General features: G+C 37.2%; 1 protein-coding gene across 24 annotated transcripts in view; it reads left to right on the top strand.

Annotated features, from left to right (window-relative positions):
• The first annotated feature begins 397 nt into the window (after positions 1–397).
• NRXN1 (neurexin 1) overlaps positions 398–24,379 on the top strand; it is a 744,403-nt gene continuing 720,421 nt past the window's right edge. For 23 of the 24 annotated variants that reach the window (XM_081997814.1, XM_081997813.1, XM_081997811.1 and 20 more), the window contains exon 1: positions 398–1,519. In XM_081997814.1, the coding sequence (XP_081853940.1) occupies positions 781–1,519 (739 nt within the window). In that variant the 5' untranslated portion in view covers positions 398–780. Of the gene's footprint in view, positions 1,525–24,379 lie in introns of all 24 variants that reach the window. The other variant, XM_081997799.1, reaches the window with a different exon arrangement.

The following is a 24,379-nucleotide window of genomic DNA, read 5'->3' as shown; positions in this document are numbered from 1 at the left end:
CAATTCCTTGCAGATTAGAAACAAAAACAATAGAGGAAAATCACCCCCCTGGATCTTAGCCTCGGCCTTTTGCAAGCAAACAGAAGAGGAGCTGTCAGGCTTTGCATGTCAAGTAGCCACTCAGCTGTTTGACAGCTTCAGGGTTTCAACCCCGTTGGGATTGAGGCAGCTCAGGAAACCATGAGCGATGAGTCCTGTCGTCTGCTGACGCTGCTCTAGCACCATGGCAGGCAGTCCGTGATCTGACAAGAGGATCCGTCCTAGGGAGGCAGCGCTGGGATCGGTAATTGGCTTCCTGGGAAACTACAGCTGGCAGAGAGGATGTAAAAAGAGGCGCGGCACGCGCTGGGATATTGCTACAGTCTGGCCGAGCTGGTGGATCCGCTTGGAGGAGGGTTTTGCCACCGATCTTGGTTTTCCTCCCACTTTGGTAATGTTGGCTTTGGGGAGAATTTCTGCTGACTCACCCACCCCCAGACACCTTTTGGGAAGCCTGGCTGACCAGTGAAGAGACCCAACGACGCCTTCCCCACGCTGCGGGTCCCCTCCGGTGGCCCCCGGCCCCTCCCCGCACCCAACCCCATCCCACGGGGCACCCGCAGCCCCCCCCGCCCCGGGGAGTCCCCCGCAGCGACCCCCGCGCCCGGGGCGGGGGTGAGCGCGTTTGAACCTCCCAGCACGGCCGGCACCCGGCAAGATTTTACCCTGTCTGCCGCCGGGGCCCCAGCGCCGCCCCACGCCGGCCCTGCCGCCCCGCTCGCCCGCCCCAGGCCGCGCAGGATGGGGGCGGCACTGCTGCGGCGTGGGGGCTGCCTGCTGCTCTGGCTGGCCCTGCTGCTGGGCTGCTGGGCCGAGCTGGGCAGCGGGCTGGAGTTCCCGGGGGCGGAGGGCCAGTGGACCCGCTTTCCCAAGTGGAACGCCTGCTGCGAGAGCGAGATGAGCTTCAACATGAAGACGCGCAGCTCCAGCGGGCTGGTGCTCTACTTCGACGACGAGGGCTTCTGCGACTTCCTGGAGCTCATCCTCACCCAGGGCGGGCGGCTGCAGCTCAGCTTCTCCATCTTCTGCGCTGAGCCCGCCACCCTGCTCTCCGACACGGCGGTCAATGACAACCTCTGGCACGCCGTCGTCATCCGCCGCCACTTCAAGAACACGACGCTTATCATTGACCGGGCCGAAGCCAAGTGGGTGGAGGTGAAGTCCAAGCGGCGGGACATGACTGTCTTCAGCGGCCTCTTCTTAGGGGGGCTCCCGCCGGAGCTGCGGTCGGCGACGCTAAAGCTGACGCTCTCCTCCGTCAAGGACCGGGAGCCCTTCAAGGGCTGGATAACAGATGTCCGGGTCAACTACACGCAGGCGTCGCCGGTGGAGAGCCAGGAGGTGCGGCTGGACGACGAGCAGAGCCGCCTGTGCGCCCGGGAGGACGTCTGCCTCAATGGGGGCGTCTGCTCGGTGCTTAACGACCAGGCCGTCTGCGACTGCTCCCAAACGGGCTTTCGGGGGAAGGACTGCAGTGAAGGTAAGGTGCCATTTCAGCTCGCCCCACCGCCCCATCTCCATTGCTCCGTGGAGGGGACGGGTAGGAGGCCAGGCCTGCATGGACTTTCATTTGTACAAGTGGATCTCCCTCCCTCCCCCTTTCCTCCCTGCCGCGTCCCCCACTTCCCTCTTCCCCGCCTTCCCCTCTGTCCCCTCCACATGTCTCTGTGGGTGACCATGGTGCCATCACACTTCTGTTCTCTGCGAGGCTGGGCGAGAGGAGGAGGTTATTTGGGTGTTTTCCAGAGGTGGGGTGCAATTTGGTGTTGTCCCAGGCAGAGGAGAGTTGGGTCCTGGGTGCCGGGTGTCACCTGGAAGGGAGGGGGCGGCCGGCATCACGCTCGGCCAGAGTCGAGGGAGCGGATGGGCATGCTTGTCACAAGCGGCTGGTGGCAACTAATTTTGGGAGCGGGGAAAGCGATGCTGGGGAGAATTTTACTGGATTAAGTGCCAAGATGGCCTGGGTTTATTTTTGTAGGTAGGGGAGACCCAGAGTCTGCTTTGTATTGATGTTTGCCTCTGCTACATCATTGAAACAAAATCAGTGATTTATTTGTGAATTCCTTAAATTGTTGCTGGGGAAGAAGAGGATTAAATGTAGGATTATGTTTTTACACGAATGTGAATGGTACTCCTTTGCAATGTATTTAGTAATTCACCATGCCAGTCAGACAGGGAGAATGCAAAAGGGCAAGGGGTAGTACATACTCCAAGACCACAAAATTACTGAGTAGTTTTACCAAGGATTAGGGAGCTTAGAAGAACAGCAGTTTTCCTGAATCCCATCTACAAATAATTATTGGGTAAAATATGATTCATATTCAGTGCCCATTGTTTTTGGCAAATGGAAGGAGTGTGAACAATTGCAGATGCATGTAGGACTTTTTTTATTATTTTGCTAGTAAATGTACCATTGCTTGCAGCTCCTTAAGCACAGAGAGTACATATGTTGTGTACCTAGAATAGGATGTAAAGGTATGCGAGTGAAATAAGAGCAAATATATCATGGGAAAATAGAATCTTCATGTCAAAACTGGGGAGCAAAGACCTAAGTTTAAAATATAAAACGTAAATATAATTAAGATATTATCAAGGCCAAATGAAGATCTTCACTGAGTGGCTGCATGACATTTATGGCTGAATAATTTGCCTTTATCATTTCTATCAGATTTCACTCATTATAAGAAAGAAACCACCGTTTGTGACTGTGCTTTATTATGTAACACCTTCTGTCCTTAGTGTCAATACTCAAAATGCTACAGTCATTCTGCATCCTGTTTACTTTATCAGCTGTTTATTCCTCATCTTCATTAGAAAATTCAAACCCTATTAACATTTTGAAATAATTTTTAATAAGAGCAAATGATAGTTTCAGGAAATAAGATGTTTATACTTTCAATAACACACAATCCCAGAAACTGTAGAATGAAATATCTTTTATATTAGGTAAGGTCATACCAGTGGATTTAGTATTCAGATGTAAATTTTTAATATGTGGTACTACATAATATATAGGTGTATGTAAATATTGAGTTGTCTTAGCATCTTTGAGTTAGACCCTATTATAAATCAAAAAGCAGCTTCATTAAAGCAAAAATAGTGATTTATATATTATTACACATTTATATACCTTTTGCATTAATACATAGTTTATTTATTTGAGGTTGTTTTGAACATGTAATATTTATATGAAAAAGTTCATATAATTCCATGTAATATGAGTCAGAGAAAATATTATCTTTACATAAGAATAAGATCAATAGCCATTTTTAAGGAACATTTCTATGTTTAGATTGAATGCTATTGAAATACATATATATGTTTATATATATTAAAAATTGAATCGAGTTTATAAGAAGATGGCACTCAATATTTAGAATCCCCCAAGTTTAGGGTAAAATGCTGGCTTCATTCAAATACTGGTGGTTTTACAATTGACCTCAGCGGGATCAAGATTCCCCTCGCGTGTCTCTTGACCACTAAGAAGCCCTATAAAATAATAGCAAGACTTACAATTTTAGCATACTCTCTCAACAAAGGATCATAAAGTATTGAGATTCTGATTTCATTTGAAACAAGAGGCAGCATTTCCACTGGTAGCTATATAAATGGAACTAGTCCTACACTTCACATCTGTTGATTGAGAAAAGATAGTAACTGTAATTCACATCAGTCAGGTTTTGATGAAGGGATCAGTAGCTACTCATATGTGCTACCAAAGATATTGAACGGTTTTATAAATGATTTAATATTCTAAGAAATTGAACTATTTTATAAATAATTTAATATTCTAAGAAATAGAAAGTCAGTAGGACAAATAAAACCATTGTGTCTGCCAAGGAAGAAACCCTGGCTATTGTTCTTTAGTTCTTTACAGCCAACATAGAAATTATGCTGTTGAGTTTTGATCTTTTGTTCCTAGAATCTGTAAATTTCCCACAAAGCTTAGTAAGAGGTTGCCATTGCTGAAGGATGCAGGATCATCTCAGACTACAGTGGTCTGGAGGGGTCTTGAGTTTTCACTCGTCATCTGGTCCTGCTGTTTGACTGGAAATGGTGGATCTTTAAAGTCCCCAACTTTCCATTTTTATCTGAAATTGTAACCACATGTCCTAGTTGATACCTTTTCTTTAAAGGTGAAAGATGGTAATTAGATTCCATTTTCCTTGGATTTTTTAATAATTTTTTTTTTTTCTTGGATTTAGTGTGCTTCTATGTCTCTGCAGTCTGGTAAGGCAGGAGTCCCACAGCATAATGAGGACTTTAGAAATCAATAACAACAACAAAGAAAACCTTTCAAAAATTTTCTATCCTGACTTGCACATTTGAGAGACTAGAAATAATTGATTTAGAGTCAAAGCTTCAGGCCTTAGGATGCAATTTTTGACAGCACTTAAGTTATTTTCAGGAAAAAAAATCTGGTGTTTGGGGTTTTTTTTCCAGATTTTCATCTTTGAAAATCTCATTAATTTTTTCATGAAGTAAAATTTTCGTATAAGAATGAAGTTTATCCAAGTTTATTTGTTTTGGAAAACCCATGGTAATGTAAGTTATTCCCAGTAGGCTTAGCTGTCTTTGAACCTGTGTAAATCAGGAGTAGCTTCATTTATGTTATCTGAACTACACCTGTGTAAAAACAGGGTAAGCTAGGAAAGAATCAGATTTATTGCATTCAGTCATGTTCTTTGTTTGAATAGGATCGAAACTCTCTTCAGTGGGAGGTTTGGCATGAATCACGGAAAAAGGACTGGAGTTTTGCTTGACTGTCAAGGGTATGCAGTCTACAGCACAGAAAATATGATCTGTAGCAGTTCTGTTGATTAGTCCATGTGCTTATGAGTAAAGACAGTAAAAGAGCCTTCTAAAAGAGAAAATAAACCCTGATTTGGTACTGAAACAGGCAAGGGAATATTATGTCACATAATAATAGTGACTCAGTAGAAGGAAAAATACACAAAATTATGATAAATTTTGTTAGGAATAAGGCTAGCATGAAAATAAACCCTGATTGCCATATCATTTTTCTGATAAGTTTTTGACATACATCACAATCTTCTATTCAGTGAAAATTATATTATTCCTTGAAATGACTCAAATTGGTATGGCTTGATTCTATGATAGGGAGAGCTGTTCGTTAAGAAGACTCATCTTCAAAATAAAATTTTTAGTGAATTAAGTCAGGGTCCTAGAAGGTGGGGAGAATACATGATTCATATCAGTGAGCCTCCATATTCCTCTTCTCATTTTGCTCCTTATGTTAAAATTAAAAAAAAAAAACAAACTGTTTTAAACATTAAATTTATAAAATAGTGACCCTCTGGCTTTACGCAAAAAAATATATACAATTTTCCTTTCACCCTCATTTACAGAAAAATAACCTTGTCCAGTATCTTGTCTGAAAAAATAGGGAGATACCTCTGAAGGAGGACATAAAAACCACATAAACACACTTTGACTTGGGAGAAGTTTCTCACTGACCCCAGCTTCTTGTCACTCCATGCCCTTCTGCATTTCTATATCTGTAACTGCTTGAAAAATCACATACAGAATAATTTATCTTTTTAAAATATAGCTGGCCTACTTGCCTCAATATTAGCACGTTATAGAGACAATTACTCTGTGAATTCAAAATATTCCTGTTTAGAACATGTTTTATTTTAATTGTTCTACGAAGTTTCTGTTTTGTGGGAAAAATGAGGACTGTTCATACAGCTGTTCACTGTAAGAGATATTCTTCCTTGTCAGATATTCCAAAGTTGATGCCAGCTATGGTTTGAACTGTGAAAGTGATTTCTTTAAGGGAGTGAATTCCAGATGTCTCAGACTAGCCACCATTTAGATTTGTTTGTTTGGGTTCTTGATATATTACATCAATCTTTGTGTATATATTTGCTTCTTCATGTTAACTTTCTAAAAAGTCATTCAATATTTATATCTTTTTGAAAAATTTCATATTTTAATTCATTCAATTCTCTTATGCCTTGAATAAAACACATAAACATATTTTGGCATTGATTATCTTTTGCAAGATACATGCTTGAGTGCGAAGTAATGCTGTTGTATAACAATGTTGTACTGAGTGACCACTGTGGTCTTTATCCTTCTTGAATAGTTAGCTAAATACACTTTGAACTAGTAAATACTGTGAGCAAAACTTCCCTTCTGATTTACACTTCAGAATCTTTATCTACAATACACATCTCTATTACATGATCTGTATTTCTTCTGCGTGCTGAATTTCTTGTCAGTGCCAGTGACTGCTGGGGTGATGTTGATTCAGAAGGAGGGCTAGAAATCCACTAGAGATTACACTAAGGTTCTCTTCTATTTACAGGTGATTTGATTAATTTAACAATAAAAGTTTTATTTAATATTTTTAAACAGTGAGTTTGTCAGGGTAGAGTCTTGAGGGCAGGTAGTCAAATAATCCCCAAGTCTTCCAAAACTGTATAAAATCTGTGCCCTTCACATTTAATTTATGGAAACAGAATCCTTATGTCAGTTTAAAGCAAAATTTTGCATCTTTTTCCTAATGCAATTTGATATATAATTTTGTTTGTCAGGAGTCAGCATTATAGGATACTGATTTCAATATCTGCCTCATGTAAAATCACAGCAATTTAAATACTGTCACTGCTAATGAGGAATTGGCAGTCTGTTTTATATTATCTTCTAAGAAGGCTACTTGTTGAATGTTGCTAATCCTTTCAAAATGCTGATATTGAAATACTTCCAAAAGACCACTTATGCATATAGCATACATCTTAGTACCCCAGATCAATAATAGTTTATATGGTGAGGTTGTTGCTTCCCTTTGTGCCTAGCTGAGATGCAGGGTCCGTGTTAATTTTAAGTCTGTATTGCAAATTATAGAATGCGAGTATGCTAGAAGAATTTACATCAAGCAGCATAGGACGTTGTGTCAGATTGGTCATATTGATTCAGAATTTCAAAATTATATAATAAAATGGTCTGTATTTTAATGTCACTACATGTCAAGGCTTACAGGCATTTTGGACCAAATGCACTTGATCTTTTGTCTCGGCTGCAAGTTGGCTCCCTAGGAGTCTTTTAACAGTAGATGCTAGCCAAGGAGTTGTGGGAAAACATTTGGATTACAGAACATATAATAATTTTATCCCGTCATCATTACCGAGCTGATGGATAGGAATGGGGAAAAAGACTGGCAATTAAACCCAGTTCCTTACAGAAATTACTTTATGTAGAGGCTAACATTAACATATGCAGCTTTGAGGATTTATGATTCTTTTAATAAACATATCAAAATTGGCTGGAAATTTAAAACAAAATGGTTCATCCATCTCTTGTTGAAATTAATACAATGTTTTGGCTTCCACAAAGCTTGGTTTTACTTTCAGAAAATATGAAACCATACCAGCTTCGGGAAAAATACTGTGTCTGGTTTATTGCACTGTAGTTGAAAATTGTATACCTTCATAAAAACATGATTTTACAGAATAGTGAAGGGCATTCTGAGGTTTTGTGTACTATGTTGTACCTGAGGAGTAAATTGTAAAGACTAAAGTATACTTCTTTCAGGGAATTATTTGGTAGAACGTGACAAACATAATTTAACCATGCTGTTATATATAGGATTCACTAGCAAAGTCAGGGTACATAATATCTTTGATGCCTTTTAGTTCTATGCTGACCGGGGACCATACTTTAAAGTTTTACAAAATAATTTAGGTTTTTCCCATGAAGCTGTGCACTTTCTGAAACAACAGTTTCTCCTTCTGTACTGTGGTGATGGTATCTGACTAAAAAGTAGTTGTATGTGGTGGGTTCGTGCTAACAGCTAGTCATTCTCTTAGATCTTGGTGTACTCAGTAGAACCACTGAGCAGTTCAATGCACAAGATATCTGTAGTAACTAATGCATGAAGTAGGAAAAAGCGCAAGTTTGATATGACATTATTTTCTCATTGACCCTAGCCAGTTCACACCACTCCTCCAGTTTGGTTTCTCCATCTGTAAAGTTAAACTAGTGACACTCCATACAGGATTTTTGGTAGGATTTTCTTCCTGGCTGTCAGGCACTTGAAAGATCAGAATTTCTGTTAAGGATCTAGTAGGGGAAGTCAAGACTCGAAGCTTCCCTTACTGTAGTGCAACCTCTTTAGTCTACAGAACTGATATTTATCAATTGGCTTTGAAGTTGCCACCATTCCTACTGCCTATCTATGCATAGATGAGTGTTCAGAACAATGTGTTTTTTCTAGTGCACAACTGGTCTTTCATTACGTGCTTTCCATTAGTATGACTAGATACTGGAAATATGTAGCTTGCCTACTGCCAACCACTTTTCCCTTGACAATTCAGCTCTTCTCATGGTTGTAACAGTTCCTATCCTTTGCAGTGTTATAGCGACTGTACAGAGTCATCCTTATTACTATAAAAGAGTCTAGTGGAGAACTCTGGCTCCGAGTCAATGATCATATCATTTTTGAAAAGTTTCATTCTCTTTCGTTTTCAATGAAAAATTTGGGGGTGAAAGCAGGAGGTGGCCTCAGTTGTGCCTTGTTTGAGCTTGTAAAGAAATAAGAGACAGGGGTATGCTGGCAGCTTTCTGTAAGAACAGGATTGTATGGTAGGATTTTAGATTTCTTTAATTCTGTGGAGTTATTTATGAACCTGGAACTATTTAGCTAGGTCCTAATAAGCAGCAAATTTGGCACCTCAGAGATAGGTGAAAAAAACAGTTTCTGTCTTCATTTTCCATTGGAATCCATTTGAAGTCCCATTGACTCAGGTTTAGAATTAGGGTAAACCTATATAACCTGCTGATTCTGAACTTATTATTCAAGTGGGAATATGAAAACAGAAGATCTAGGGCAAATTAAATAACACGCTGATTCTGATTCTAGTATTCATCTGGGAATATATATAGAGAAAAGACCTTTCATAAATGCGTATATTTATTACCATCATCACCATCATTATTTATCAATTTAATATATGCTTATGAACCATGCTGTAAGAGTAAAGTTATATTACTAATTTTGTTTTACATTTAAGGGACTCTGTAATTTGTGGAAAAATCTGTTTTACCAAAAAAGCAGGTAGTGTATTCAATAGAATAAATTTAGCAGTTGCTGCCACTACAAACTGTGGAACAGTATATTTTGCATATGTAAGTGTTAAATACAAGCAATGCTATGTAGGTGTGCAAGTTGCAGATTGCTTTTAGTCTGTGGCACGATGCACAAGGTCTTGAAATGAAATGGTTTGACTTTTTAGTCATTTTTATCTAGAGAAAGGGCTTTGTGTTGCTTAAAGGCAGAGAAACTAGACTGATTCTTCCCACGGCGATGTCTTTCTGTAATTAAGAGAACACGTACAGCCATTACGGAGGTCGTTGACATTATACTATGTAATTGGAGATGTATGTCACAGTTCCAAAGTTTCAGAATTACATCTTAATTTCTGATACAGAATGACCTTCATGTTGATCTTCTTTCCCTTCTATGCTTTTTAGCTTTAACAAAAGATTTAAAAAAAAGACACTTTTGTCAAAGGAGGTATTTCCATTAAGAAAAGACTCCTTGGAAAAGATTACATGTATATATTATAAATTATATGTCATTTTTTAAAGTAGTGTATAGAAAATCACAGAATTAGTGAGAAGACATGGGGTGAAGATCTGTATCTCAACATTGTAATTTTCTTTAGAAGCTTATCCTGACTTTTCTTTGTTCCCAAAGGTGACAAGAGAACTGTTCACACACACGTCAGCATTTGTACAATGGGTGTCTAGGGGACAACCATGATGAATAGCTTTAGGATGAATTACAGTCTTATGACGCAGAGATAATATTCATTATTAATAATTATTAATAAAAATGTGAGAATTGGGCCCTAATGCTAGTTAAAAAAAGAAGCTCTACAGCCCTCTTAGGAACGATGTTAACTTTCTTTACTCTGAATCATACAGGAGTGATAGAAGTGATCTAAAAAAGTTTGGATTCCACTGATTGTTATGAAGCAACAGGCTTCCATTTTACATTTGTAAAATCATTTTTACATTTTACATTTCTAAAATCAGACTCAGGGACAAGAGGTGGAGGGGCTAGTGAGACACTGCATCTTCTTCCCAGACTACACACACTGCTATGTCTAAGCACTATGAATTTCAGGTGAGTATCTATAAGGGGGTGGACAGATGCTTTGCATGATTGTAATCCCCGAGAAAAGCAGTGGAATTTCTTCAGGAAGTTTCCAGGAATGTTAGTGCTGACAGAGAGATTACTAGTTCTGCTTCTTTTGAGTTCGCTTTTCGTCTTGTTTTTCATCATCAGAAGAGAGACAGGGGAAAATGGAAGTTATAAACCAATAGCTGCATGTCACTTAATTTTTAAGACTGCCATGGGCTGATATAAGAAATATTTGTAAATAGATTTTTCTAAGAACTGATTAATGCCCTCCTTCTACATGCTCCTCAGCTGAATGTTGATGAAATTCCCAGGAGCTGATTCTCTGTGAAGTTTGTTTTCTGTGATACTTGCTGCAGCAAAATAATTTCTGTAATAGCATTACATTGCAAAGTACATTTTTGCTTGTTTGTTTTATTTTAGAACATAAAGTTTTTCAGAGATAAATTGTGGACTGTAATTCAACATTAGACAGAAGATTCACAGTGAGGGTTGTGAAACACTGGCACAGGTTGCCCAGAGAGCTGGTAGATGTCCCATCCTTGGAAACATTCAAGGTCAGGTTGGACGGGGGGCTCTGAGCAACCTGATCTAGTTGGGGATGTCCCTGCTTATTGCAGAGGGATTGGACTAGATGACCCTGGAAGTCCCTTTCAACCCAAAGATTCTATGATTCTGTGATTTGTCTGGTTTGGTTAAACATTTACAGAAGAATTGTGAATACAGATTTCATATTCTTACATTCCTGACTTAAGTGTTATGAGAAAAACATCAACATTTTCCCACTAGTTTACCAGGAAGAAAATATGATTTGAATTTATTTCCTTGTTGACCCACAACTCCGTTAGTTTTCCATGAGCACTGTCTCGGCTGTGGTAGTTTCCAGTAATTTCTGTGGGGTTTTTGTGGTCCCTATTCTTGGTCCAAAGTATTTGGAGGAGCAGCTAGGAAAGTTAGTTACACAGCCTTGAACTTGTGCTTCTTCCTCTATGGCAGTTAAACAACTGAGTCTGGCATTATAAGAAGTTGTTTACTTAAGCAGTACAACACAGTTTTTATTTTTATTTTCCACATTTAAATTTTGAAAGTAAAAATTTAAACAAATCATACATCAGGTTCAAAGTTATGAGAAAAGTAGTTTCATGTTGTTTCTTATTCAGGTTTTTGTAACAAAGAAAGTTCTAATGACAGAAAAAAGTTAATGTAATAGAAGTTTTGACCTGCTATTCTTGCAAATCCATTTGAAAAATTCTTAACATTCAGAGGTTTTATCTATTCTTCTATCACCGGCTGGATCCAATTCTCTTGTTTTAAATACCGTTCAAGGCTTTAAATAAGTAGGGTCTGTCTTGCACATTATAAATACCTACATCATTCAAGTTTGTAAAAGGGACTGATTAAACAAATCTCTGCTATACAGTCACATATTACCCATTGTGATACGTGAGTCATGCTGGTAGTTTTTTTAAATCTTAAATCGCGGAAACATGCGCATTAATGCAAGTGAATAAAATTTCCTTCTAATTTCTCCCCTATTAAAAAAAACAGAAACATATCTATTGAAAGTGCAATAATAGTCTACACTGATGGCACCACAGGAATTCAGAAGCAAAGCTACCTTCAGTGAGTGGTGGCTTTCATCTTTTTGTTGCTTGTATTTAAGGGTGAAACTTGTCTCTCCATTTTATTCACATTTGCGTGAAAAAATAACAAAAAGCAGATAGTGATGCTGTTATCTATTGTGCTAGAGACATACTTAACTCAAAAAGCATGCCTCTGAGAACTTAGTAATATTTAGTTACTTTGATGTTGTACTTTAATACGGGCTCATTACTCCTTGGATAGCCTAAGGTAGTGGTTGAGTCACCATCCCTGCAGGTATTTAAAAGACATGTGGATGCGGCAGTTAGGAACATGGTTTAGTGGTGGACTTGGCAGTGTTAGGTTTACAGTTGGGCTCAATGATCTTAAAGGTCTTTTCCAAACTAAATGATTATGTGATTTTATGAAATACATAACGTGAACTGAGTGCAGGTTTTGATGTTACTAAGCTTTGCTCTTCCTTAGTGTCGTGATTTAACCCCAGCCAGCAACTAAGCACCACACAGCCTCTCACTCACTCTCCCCATGGTGGGATGGTGGAAGAGAATCGGAAGGGTAAAAGTGAGAAAATCCGTGGATTGAGATAAAAACAGTTTAATAGGTAAAGCAAAAGCTGTGCATGCAAGCAAAGCAAAGCAAGGAATTCATTCACTACTTCCCATCAGCAGGCAGGTGTTCAGCCATCTCCAGGAAAGCAGGGCTCCATCACGTGTAAAAGTTACTTAGGAAGACAAATGCCACCACTCCGAAAGTCTCCCCCTTCCTTCTTCTTCCCCCAGCTTTATATACCAAGCATGACGTATGGGGATATGGAATATCTCTTTGGCCAGCCTGTGTCAGCTGTCCCAGCTATGTCCCCTCCCAGTGTCTTGTGCACCCTGACTCTACTCACTTGGAGGGTGGTGTGAAGAGCACAAAAGGGCTTAGAATCACAGAATCATTAAGGTTGGAAAAGACCTTTACGATCATGAAGTCCAACCATCAACCCAACACCACCGTGCCCACTAAACCATGTCCTGAAGTGCCACATCTACACATTTTTTTAACACCTCCAGTAATGGTGACTCCACCACTTCCCTGGGCAGCCTGTTCCAATGTTTGACCACTCTCTCCATAAAGAAATTTTTCATAATATCTAGTGTAAACCTCCCCTGGTGCAACTTGAAGCCATTTCCTCTCATCCTGTCGTTAGTTACTTGGGAGAAGAGACCAACTCCCACCTCACCACAACTCCCTTTCTGGTAGTTGTAGAGTGCAATATGGTCGCCCCTCAGACTCTTTTTCTCGAGACTAAACAACTCTCTGGACATGCTCCAGCCCCTCAATGTTCTTCTTGTAGTGAGGGTCCCAAAACTGAACACAGGATTCGAGGTGCAGCCTCACCAGTGCCGAGTACAGGGGCACGATCACTTCCCTACTTCTGCTGGCCACACCATTTCTGATACAGGCCAGGATGCTCTTGGCCTTCTTGGCCACCTGGGCACACTGCTGGCTCATGTTCAGCCGGCTGCCAACCAACATCCGTGGGTCCTTTTCCGCTGGGTTTTACTCTGTGTAAGCACTGCTCAGCAATAACGAAAACATCTCTGTATTACCAACATGGTTTTAAGCACAAATCCGAAACATAGCCCCATGGTAGCTACTATGAAAAAAATTAATTCTTTCCCAGCCAAAACCAGCACACTTACCTTCCTCTTCAGAAATTTGAAAAACAGTACATAACTATGTCTGGGAACCCAGTCTGAGCTCTCAGTGCCTTAAATTAAGCTTTCAGTCATTAGGGAGTACAAAAAGAGGTACTAAGGAAATTAATTAACTAAAGGAATTGGAAGAGAAAAATGTCTTTAGAAATCATATATGTTGTTCTGGACAATATTTCTAAAATATTTTCCCTTTGTAGGTTTGTCACATTCAGTAGAATCTCTGTCAATTGATGAAGTAAAATCATTTGTCCTGGTATTCCTTTCATATCTGTGTAAATCAGGATTGATGCGTCTTGAATCTAATATATTAAGCCATTGTAAAATAAGAGTAAGATCAATATCAGATTCTCTGGTTAGCAAGAAAAAAAAAAGGTCTTTCAAGTGTATTAATATTAAAACACCCCAAAACCTCAAGAAACAAACAGGTTTAACCTTACCCGCTCCTATGTGATATTACTTTGTGATCTTTATAGAAGTTTTCCTTTGTCATTCACATGTGCAGAAACATTTTGCCAGCACAAAACTGACTGGCGACAAGCTTTACTTGCTTGTCTCCCACGCCTATATGGTAACAATAACTACTTTGCTCTTTAATTTTTCTATATTTGTAGAGTTATAATAAGAACTGGCCAAGGAAATTTCCTTTATAAAATTATGAATTAATTACTAAAAAAATTTTCCTATTTTAACCCCTCTTCCTACGCCCATTGGTGAGATGCCCTCTTCTGTACTAAAATGCTTGCCGTTTGAAAATAGACTGGCATGTATTTTTTTCATCCACATGTTTGAATCAATCTTCATACTCCTTTTGTTGTTCCTAGATACCCATTTAACGTACAGGTTTTTAAAGCACAGCTTGGTACGGAGAGTTTTCTTCTTTAATCAACCTAAGTCACCGGTGTCAGTCTAACATGCATGAACATACTGCACTTGAAATCTATGCTCTGAGAATATTATTAAGTTTATAAAATAAAGCACTTGCAAGCTATGAACTATCAGGACAAAAGATACTGTACAGTTTTAATTTCATCTCTTTTTGGGTATCCATTATGAAACAGTCTTTAATTACATGATCATATACCACTTTTTCCTCGAGCCTTCTGTCTCATTCAGTGCATAGTCTGGATAATGAGTTCTTCAGTATTTTGTTTTCTCCTTGCTGTTCAATGTGTAGCCCTGAGCTTTATTTATCGTCCTTATTCAAACCAGCTCTGAAGAGAAATTATTAATTTTTCCCTGGGCTTTTATAAGGCTTTTATAACTAGAATGTCTGAGCTGCTACACAAATATTAAAAATTATACAATGCCCATGCAAGATGACAGATGCTATTATCCCAGTCATAGAAGAGAACTGGCAAGAGAGACTGCAAGTAAAAACAGCTACTAATACTGAGTGCACAATTTGAAGTTTTTCTAAGTCCTTCGCATAGAGCACTACATACTCTAAGCATCCACTATAACTTCAAAGCCCAGCTCACACTGACTTCAGATTGCAGCTTTGAGTGATCAGCACTGCATATTCTGGGATATCCAGCAAGGCATACTCCCCAAAGATGCAAATGTCCTGAACAGCATAAGGAATGACCACCCAGAAAATGCCTAGCTTTAAAAACCTGTCCAAATTCACATAGTGTTTTTAGGAGAGAAGGGGTAGAACAGATTTTTCTTCAAGGCAGCGTTCACCTCTCCTTGGTATGCGGTACACCCCACTCCTTTTTATCAAGGACTCTTATTGCACGAGCAGGTGTACTGCTCAGTGGCACAACAGCTTTCTTCATTACTTGGTCATTACTTCATTGCTAAGAATAGATGTCTTCTGTGTACAGAAGTTAAGAGGCTCTGGAGACATTTGCATTAAACTGTGCATTAAAGGCTATATCATAACATATATGAATAAAGTGGGTGGATCTAAGTTATGTAAGAAGCCTTCTGCCTCAGAGCTGCTATTTTTGACTTTGCAACCTAAAGAACACTCTTTTAAGGCCTTAAAATAGTCACTGTGTATATTTTTTATAGGTTTTTAGAGCTCTACTCCCACTCAGACATCCCAGCCCTAGCCATTGTGTTTTCTGTACTTTAATCAGGAAAGCATCCTTTCCATAGGGCCCATTGCCAGCAGGGAAGTTGCTGATGGACTGACACTTTCCCTGCTCCAAAACTGGGTAGCTGGACCAAGCACAGGCTACGGAGTTTCCAATGACAGGGAAGACCTGCTAAAGCTGAAGTTAAAGTACGCAACCGCAGTTCAAACAATCTTTCAGGAGTTTCCTGATAAAATCCAAGATATCTCCACTAACACTGTACAAACATATTTTTTGAGAAAGATTGCAACTTGAACAGGTTCTGATGGGTTTTCAAAGGATTGGCAAAAGGCTTAACCCTGAAACTCAAGTTACTCCTGCCCAAATGGTTTTTATATTTCTGCTTCAAAATAAGACTAAAGTCAAAATGAATCAGAATGGACATGAAACTTACTTAGAGTTCCCTTGGGGAGATACTACTGCTAACATAAATGTTAGGTTTTCAGTTGAGATGCTTTTTTGTGACTAAATCAAATATATATTTTTAAGACTGAAAAAGACAACTCCTTTACTATACCGGGTCACTGTATTTTCTTTAATTGCTGTAATCGATCTTCCTCTGTCATAAGTGTGTCTTTTAAAGAAAGAAAAAAGACAGACACCAAAGTTTTGCTTAGGTACATTTCAGAACCGTTTTTCCAAGGAAATAATTGAGTTTTTAAAATAAAATATAAACATTGTATTTTCACATCTGCTTGTTCAGTGTTGCCATTAAAAAACTTTGCCTAAAAATATTGCTTAAACTATTCCTGTAGAAGTTTTATGTTAGGAATAGTATAGTCATAATAACAGTATTCTCTACACAAGAGCCTGAAATTCAGTGTTAATCTTAGACTTGACCAGCCAATATTTTTAAGATACTTCTGTCTTTATAAAAGCAACATTTATTAATGTCCCAGGGACTTTGAACACACCTTTATTATTTTTCTCCTTATTTAGAGATTGTTACTTTCTCTACATACAGAATTAGCTGCTCTTCCTTTCTTTGTGTATTAAAAAATATGAAGATTAAAAATATTTATTTTCCTTTTTCCTTTCCATAATTTATATCATATCAACTATGTTATACTATGTACTATATATAATTTGACTATAAAGCTTACAAATAAAAAGCTATTAGGACAGGAGAAGGTGAAGACAGCATAAAGTCACAGTTGAATTCCCAATAAATTTCTTTATGATCACTTAATTCACCGATGGTCCCATTGTATTTGGTTAGAGTATTGTATGAATAATTTTATCCCCTTGATCCACAATATAAATTAATATGTATACAAATATGCTGCAGATAACCATACTTATTTTAATAATAAAATATGACTATTTACAAGCATATAATTATCCTACATGTTACCTCCTGGTATTTAATCACCTAGTGACATTTTCAGGAATATCAGATGTTATTACTCCCGGTGATTTAAATGGGACCATGTCTGTTAGAATGAATAGAAAAGTTTTTAAAAGAAAAAAGTTCAATAGTCAAAAAAAAAAGAATTGAAAACCATGGTTTAAGCATAATCAGATACAGGCTAAACCGCAGAACCATAGACAACCAAGTAAAGTATTTATATTTGTAAATTTTTAAAGGCAACTGTTCATGTTTTTATGTATTATAAATGTTGTGCCTAGTATGTAATCTTATTAGATTAATCTTTAGAAATGCCTTTTTTAATGATTATTAATGAGTTTAAATTCAGATGTCTGTATGCATATAAGTTTTTTTGAAGCTTGATGTTACATGTTTTTTACCACCTCTTTGTTACATTTTCTGTAAAACAATTGCAGTGCTATTTCTTTAGGAAAGCTTAAATTCTGCAGGAAAATAGTACCAGTCAGAAATCCCAGTACTATGTAACATTCCTAAAAGATGTTTTTTGCTAAGCAGTGAAGGGAGTATAATTTAATGCACTCTGATTTTACCATCATTTAAAATATATCGCTAGCTCAGCAGTACTCCTCTGCAAACTCTTTTTTTTCTTTTGAAACATAGAAAATAGTATACAAAGAGTGAAGCAAAAGTTTAGTAGCCTAATGAGACCATAGGATATCAACAAAATTAAATGTATTGATGCTTTGACTGTCATTTAATCTACTACCTACACTTAACAGACTTCTCAAACTACCAGCTTCTGTGATTATTTGCAACATTCATGCATTTCATAAACTGGCTAAAAACTCTTTTCAATTTAATAAAATTCTAGAAAACAACTTGTCCTAACTGTAACTTTACAAAGCCTCCTAAATTAAATTAAAAAAAAGTTTTTTAAAGGCAATACTTCTCTTACTACCCAGAGGCATATTTATTTTACAGTTGTTAATGTGCCATCTCTGGGCTTTATATCAGCAAGATTAAAAAATAGGTAGTTTTCAGTATTTTTAAAATTGATGCAATTATTATTTTATGTCAGGAATTTTCATTCACTTGTAAAAGAGAAATGAAGCTGGCTGCTCTAAGCGAAACAGTATAGCCACTGCACCTAAGGTTACTTCTCTCTCAGATCTGCCCCCATACACATGGGGAATTATGCTGGAGCTTGGTCCTGCTACAGTGGTTTGGGTAAAGAGGAATAATTTTATTGGGAAGACTTTCTTAAATCCAGGTCTTTTGGATAGAGCAGTTCCTCAGGCAGTTATGCCAGTTGATCCAAAGGGGCAACTAAAAGGTTTCCTGGTAGCAAGCATGTGGTAGCATTAAGGGGAGCCAAGGTCTTTGCCTGCCCAACTGCAAGAGCAGTGGGCATGTGACTCTTGCTTACATGTCTTTGAATTTCTGTCTGTATAGCTGTGATTGATTCCTGCAAGCATTATTGATTAACAATATTCTGGACAGAAAAAATAAGGAATTTATTGGAAATATTAGGAAGAATTTCAGTGATTTGGAAAATATTTTCTCTGTCTTAAAGAAGTCTGTTTTCGAAGATAAGTGGGGTAAAATTTGTCTCTGAATAAGCCCAGTAGCTACACTGTGCTCTATCTTAATTAAAAAAATTGAAGTTTCACAGCTGAGCTTGGGAACTGGATTTCCATTATCTGTGAGTCACTAGCATCACTTTTAAAGCAAATCTTGGAAGAACTCAGTACTGAAATTTTCATAGCTGTAAAAAATATTTTTGAGAATTGCTTTCCTTTTACCTGCATTTCAAAACAGGTTCCCAACTTTATTTATTTTTTAAAGTATTTCAGCTAAGTTTCAATATGACTTGGTGTTTTCTCTGACTTTATGCAAAAGATAGCCTGGAAAACTGCTGGTAAAATAAGAGACTGGCAATATTATTGAAACAGACGTTTGGTAACCGAATAAATGATATCAGGAGAAGAATGGAACAAAAATATCTGAACTGTTATTAGATAGTAGTATATCATACTTAGCCAAGTTGCAACAGGTTATTGGTTACTGAATGTTCTCTGTACTGCCTACCTATCTCGGAAGGGTGCACAACAGTCTTACCGTGAGTCTCATCTCACACTTCTTACTGCAGGATGTTCTTACTGTAGTTTTTGCTTGGTAAGAACTGTATGATAATTAATATATGACCATCTGCAAGTTCCCTTCTGAAATGTGGGATTCCTTCAGAAAGCCGTTTTAATTGTGATAGCGACCTTTGGTTCTTGGACTTTGCAGTTGGGTTTTGCTTTTTGCAGAATTTACTACGGTTAAGAAAATTGCACTATGAAACAAGCCCTTTTTAGCTTTGGACCCAGATATTATTTCTTCTTTAAAAACTGGATCCTTCGTAAATGATTACATCAGATGAATGGCAGACCTCTGGAAGCATAAAATGGAAGAAAGGAGAGATGAAGGACTAAGAAGTAATTAAGTACTGGAAATGAGATTTGAAATTGCTATTTTATTTTCACAGTTCTATTACAAGTTCTTTAGATATCTCAAGTATTTAATCTCCCTCACAGTTTTGCATCCACAAAATAAAGTTTAATAACATTCACTGTCTTCTTACCATTCCCTGTCTGTTTTGTTTAATAATGCCTGAGATTTCAGAGCATATTTTGCTGTATTCCTACCAATACCTATTATAAGAGAAGTGGATCTTACTTAAGGTTTTAGGTGTTACATATCATATAAAATATTGAGCTGAGTTGGAGAAAAAGTAATGAATACATTTTTGTAATTTAGGGTATTCCAGATAATTTTAAGGGCAACAAAGTTCCTGATGTACTCATATATATTCTTTATAAACATAGGTTCTTCTTTGGAATAACCTGTTTGGGCCTGGTTTGTGGTTTGTTTCTTATAGCATAATATGGCAACAGGATCTGTTAACAAGATTAATATATCCTTTGAGTAAAATAGTGTTTATTTATAAAGAGGTCCTTAACAAATGTACCATAGAAAGATTCTTAATTTTATCTCCTTTGCAAGCAAAAGCAAAGATGTTTTTTTGGAAATGAACTGAAAACCTACTAAAATACATATAAGACTGTATTTTATTGGGATAAATATCAGCTAATAAGACTTTTCTGAGGCGTACTGCACTCTAGTAGTACTTGCTGATGCTGTTGTACGAAGGATTTTAGAGCTTTCCAGCAGAAAGTGTTTACAAAATGTCATAGAATGTAAAGCTTTGTACTTGCAAAAAGGTGTAAGGGGGCAAACAGTGATCTTCATTAATACCTGGTTATGTAAAGGCTATTCTGAACAATACAGACTGATTAGCTAGTAAAAAGGAGAAAAAGCACTTTCCTAAGTTTCTAGCCTTTTGGTTCTTTTGCTACTAGGAGTTAAGACTACAAGCATAAGATGAATTCGTTCATCTATATTTGAATTGAAATGAAGGTCTGATTTTCAGCAATGTAACAGTGGAATGATTCTCCTCGGGCAACCTTTGAAAACAAGGGAGTATTCTTTGTGATTTCAGAAATTTTTGGATCAAGGAGCTTGGTTCTACCTCAAACTGCTTGAGCTGTCACCTTCATGAAAGTTAGTTATTATTGTTCATGAAAAAATTATCCAAATCTATTGCTTTTACTAGCTGTTCTATAAAAAGGTTTATGCTGAAATAATTCTAAGCTGATCTTTATACAATGAAATAACGTTATGAAGGTAATGTTACGTTATGTATATGTAGCTTAAATGACTAGCTATAGCATTTGATGTCATGAAGGTCTCATCAGGGTATCTTTAGGTAGCAGTTAGATACTAGACTAACAAGTAATTCCCTTGTTTTTCATCAACAATAGATATATGTATGGTATATAAAAGGATGGATAGACTGGAAAATGTCCAAATGACCATTTGAAAATATATAAATTGAACTGAACACACAATCCAGTTACACATTGTTTGCCATTTGGATAAAATGATCGGAGAGTGTATGACACGTGTCACAGAAGATATAATAACCTACTGAAGAATGCAAAGTCTACAGCAAAAAGAACTGATTAAATATATGTGAAAGGAAATCATAGATTGCATTCCAGCTCCTGGGTTATTAGATATCACCATATGCTAGATGGTCGTGCATAGCCACTGTAGTGCTAGCTACTTTTCATGGGTACATCTGCATAATACATTCAGCTGAACTATACAGCTAAGCAAGGCTAATAAATTGGATCACAAGAAGAAAGTGATCAGATAGAAGCTCTATCCAATGACACAGACAAAATCCCAGAATGAGTAATCCACAGTGCTGACCCAATGTTCTCAATTTCGGTTCGATTTTAAGTACAATGACAAGGGGTTTTGAGAGAGCAAAGCACTTTGGCTAAATGAAATGTCAGCAAGTCTGTGATTGCAGAAGGGAGCGTGGAGAATTCAGACCTTCAAATCTGTGAGCAAGTGTACGGAACATGTAAACTCCTAATTAAAGGAAGAAGTTGTTAAGTATTAGCTATCTGTCATAAAAGTAAATGTTTAATCATTAATGGAAAATACAGAAAGAAGAACAATGGAACAGTCATTCTAAAATGTTGAACAGATTACTGGAGATTGAAATACTATATTATTGAGTAGAGCAATGATAAAATGTTTATTTTATCTTCAAAATCTTTATATTCTGACATTTTAATTTCACTTAAGTAGTGAGGAAATATAGTCTGTAGCTCTGAAGACCATAATATTACTCTCACCCCTCCTCTAGAACAAACAAATCTTTGTTACAATTTACATATGTACTCAAACATTTTTAAAAATTGAAATAGCCATGAACATAAGAAGAATTTATGATGCTTTTCTAGGTGCAGAGTAAATAGAGGGAGATTTTTTTCCAAAGCATGGAGTGTACTTACTCACCTCTCATGATGTCTATAGGAATTTGCTGACAAACTTTCTTTTGTGCCTTTGGTTACTATACCAGCTCCAAGAAGCAATCTGACACACCACATAGGTACTTCCTGATATTGCTGAACTATAGCAGAATATACTAAAAAATAAGATACCATCTCTTCTATGGTCCACTGCCAGGCTACATTACATGCGCATCATACTCCTTTCCTTTGTCTTTCCTTTTCATAGCTGCGTATGCTGCCACTATACCTCACTGGAGGTAGCGTACATAGTTAATTAAATAGTTTATGTTGTATCTGGTGCATCATTCCTGGACAATAAATAAATTACCCTTACTTTGAAACATCTACTATCTGTCTCAAAATGTTACATTCCAGAAATCCAAATATTATAATTTTTTATTTGCTAATAAGATTTATATGTGCCAAAAATCTGCTGCTACCTTTGTAAGTACTTCAAAGTACAACAAGATCAGCTATTTTCAATAATAGTCTTGGACAAGAGACTACAGGTTCAGTTTCCTTAGAATACTATAAAATATATGTTTCCTTTGGGGGGAAATATATGAAAGTAATTTTTCCTCTCTATTTAATCTATTTTGCAAGGTACACTGTAGTGCAATTCTATTTCAGCAAATGTTAAAACACCACTTTTTTTTTTCTTTGGGGAAAAAAGAGATTTTCATTTTTATTCTACTGAAATTACTTGCTTATGAAGAAAATGTCTGGAGTTTGGGGGAATGTATCAAGTTATTTCTGTGCCCTTGTCACGGAAAAGACATTATTCATCAACAGAAATTTGTGGATATTTAAGTAAAACATGGCAGTGATAGAGACAAGGTTATATTATTTATTTAGGATTTCCTTGTGCCTCCTTTAAAAGCCATCACAATATACATAGATTTCAAGCTGTGAAAAAGATCGTAGAATGGTCATTAGATTTGGGACTTTGAATTCTGATCAAGAGGTTTTGTAAATTTCTTTAAGAATAATACCAAATTGGTGAGTGATGTTTAAATCACACATGTCAGCAATGAAATACATAAATCTCTGATTAGTTCCACTGAGTAATAAATTGCCCAGTGCAATTTCATTCAAGGACCAAACTGAGATAGAATAAAATCCTAAAGGTTTTATACTTACCCATTAAATGATAGTAATGTACTAACCTTCAGATGTCTCAGTCCTGTAGTTCTTATATTTGGAGACTGAATTTGATTTTTTTAAATTCAGTTTTCTTTAAATGTCAATGGATGTGAGTGTCATACCAAATTTCTGCCTGGAACTACTTTCTCTCATAAAATATTAACAGGTTTGGTTTTATTTGCTGTAATCCCTGTGCAAAGATGTTAAAGAGGATTAGGTTATTCTTGGGTGAAATATCATTTTATTGTATTTTTAGAAATTTTATTATATAAAATTCTTTCATTGAGCCACCTGACATAAACAGCATGACTGTCAAAACTTTCTAAGAATGCTCAGGAAGAGATTTTTCTTTTTTTTCCGAAGACCTCTTGAGAGGTCACATTCTCTGTGTGTGAAGTAAGCCTGATGGACTTTTACCTTGTGGTATATACTGTATTTGCAGTGCATCCAAAATATAAGAATTAATAGTTTAATGGGTTCTGTACAAAATACATTTTTAGTATAAAATTTTAATTGCACTTAAATTCATGAGAATTTTGTCATTCGGGTGATTTTCTTGTGGATTTGGTGGTATGGTTTCATCCATTCTGATGCATGAGAGCTCTCTTGGGCCAAATAATGACAAAAGCAACTTGTCAGCATTTTTGCCTCTCGTGATCTCAAATGCTTGAAAACTGTCTTAGTTGTTCTTTGCATTTGTATTACTCCTTTTGGTACATGCATCTGAAAGAAAGAGAGAACAAGTAGAAGTTACCTAGTTTGCTGAGGGAATGTAGACATATTTTTTTTGTTCTTCAGTATCCCACTTAGATCTAGAGGTAAGATCTAAGGTTTTTTAATTTGTTTCCACAAGGACCGTGTTGATTTGGCTCCTCCATGAACGAACATTGTTTTCCTGCACCTCTCTTTTTTTGACAAGCCAGAATATTTTTGTTTGAATGAAGCTGTGTTTATTTCTTGGAGAATAATTTATTTTCAATGAAATAGCAACAGAATAAGAACTTCTACAAGACCCCATTACATTATTAACAATGCTTGTTTAATACCCTAGTAGATATATACCTTGCAGTGGCAGCGCCATTACAATTTTCCACCAAAAAAATAGTCTCAAGCTAAGGATTTATGTTCCATTTACAGAGAAAGAGTATATTCAAAAGTAAAATTTCATATAAAAGAATTACAAATTATACATAATAAAGAACATTCAAAGGAGAATTCTTATACAACATGTGAAATTGAAACAAAAACCTTACTTTGTGGAGCATTTCTCAATGAATATGATACGTTTATGCGATGAAAAGATAAAAATTGGTATAAGCAGGTGTATGAAAAAAAGAAGTATCTACCGCTTTTATGGAGTTACACCAGATTTCTGAGTGAAAAAGTGAGGGAGGTAT

This window comes from Phaethon aethereus, assembly GCF_964289735.1.
Source record: "Phaethon aethereus genome assembly, chromosome: 3".
In the NCBI taxonomy this organism is placed as follows: Eukaryota; Metazoa; Chordata; class Aves; order Phaethontiformes; family Phaethontidae; genus Phaethon; species Phaethon aethereus.
This window is presented reverse-complemented; position numbering and strand designations above follow the sequence as displayed.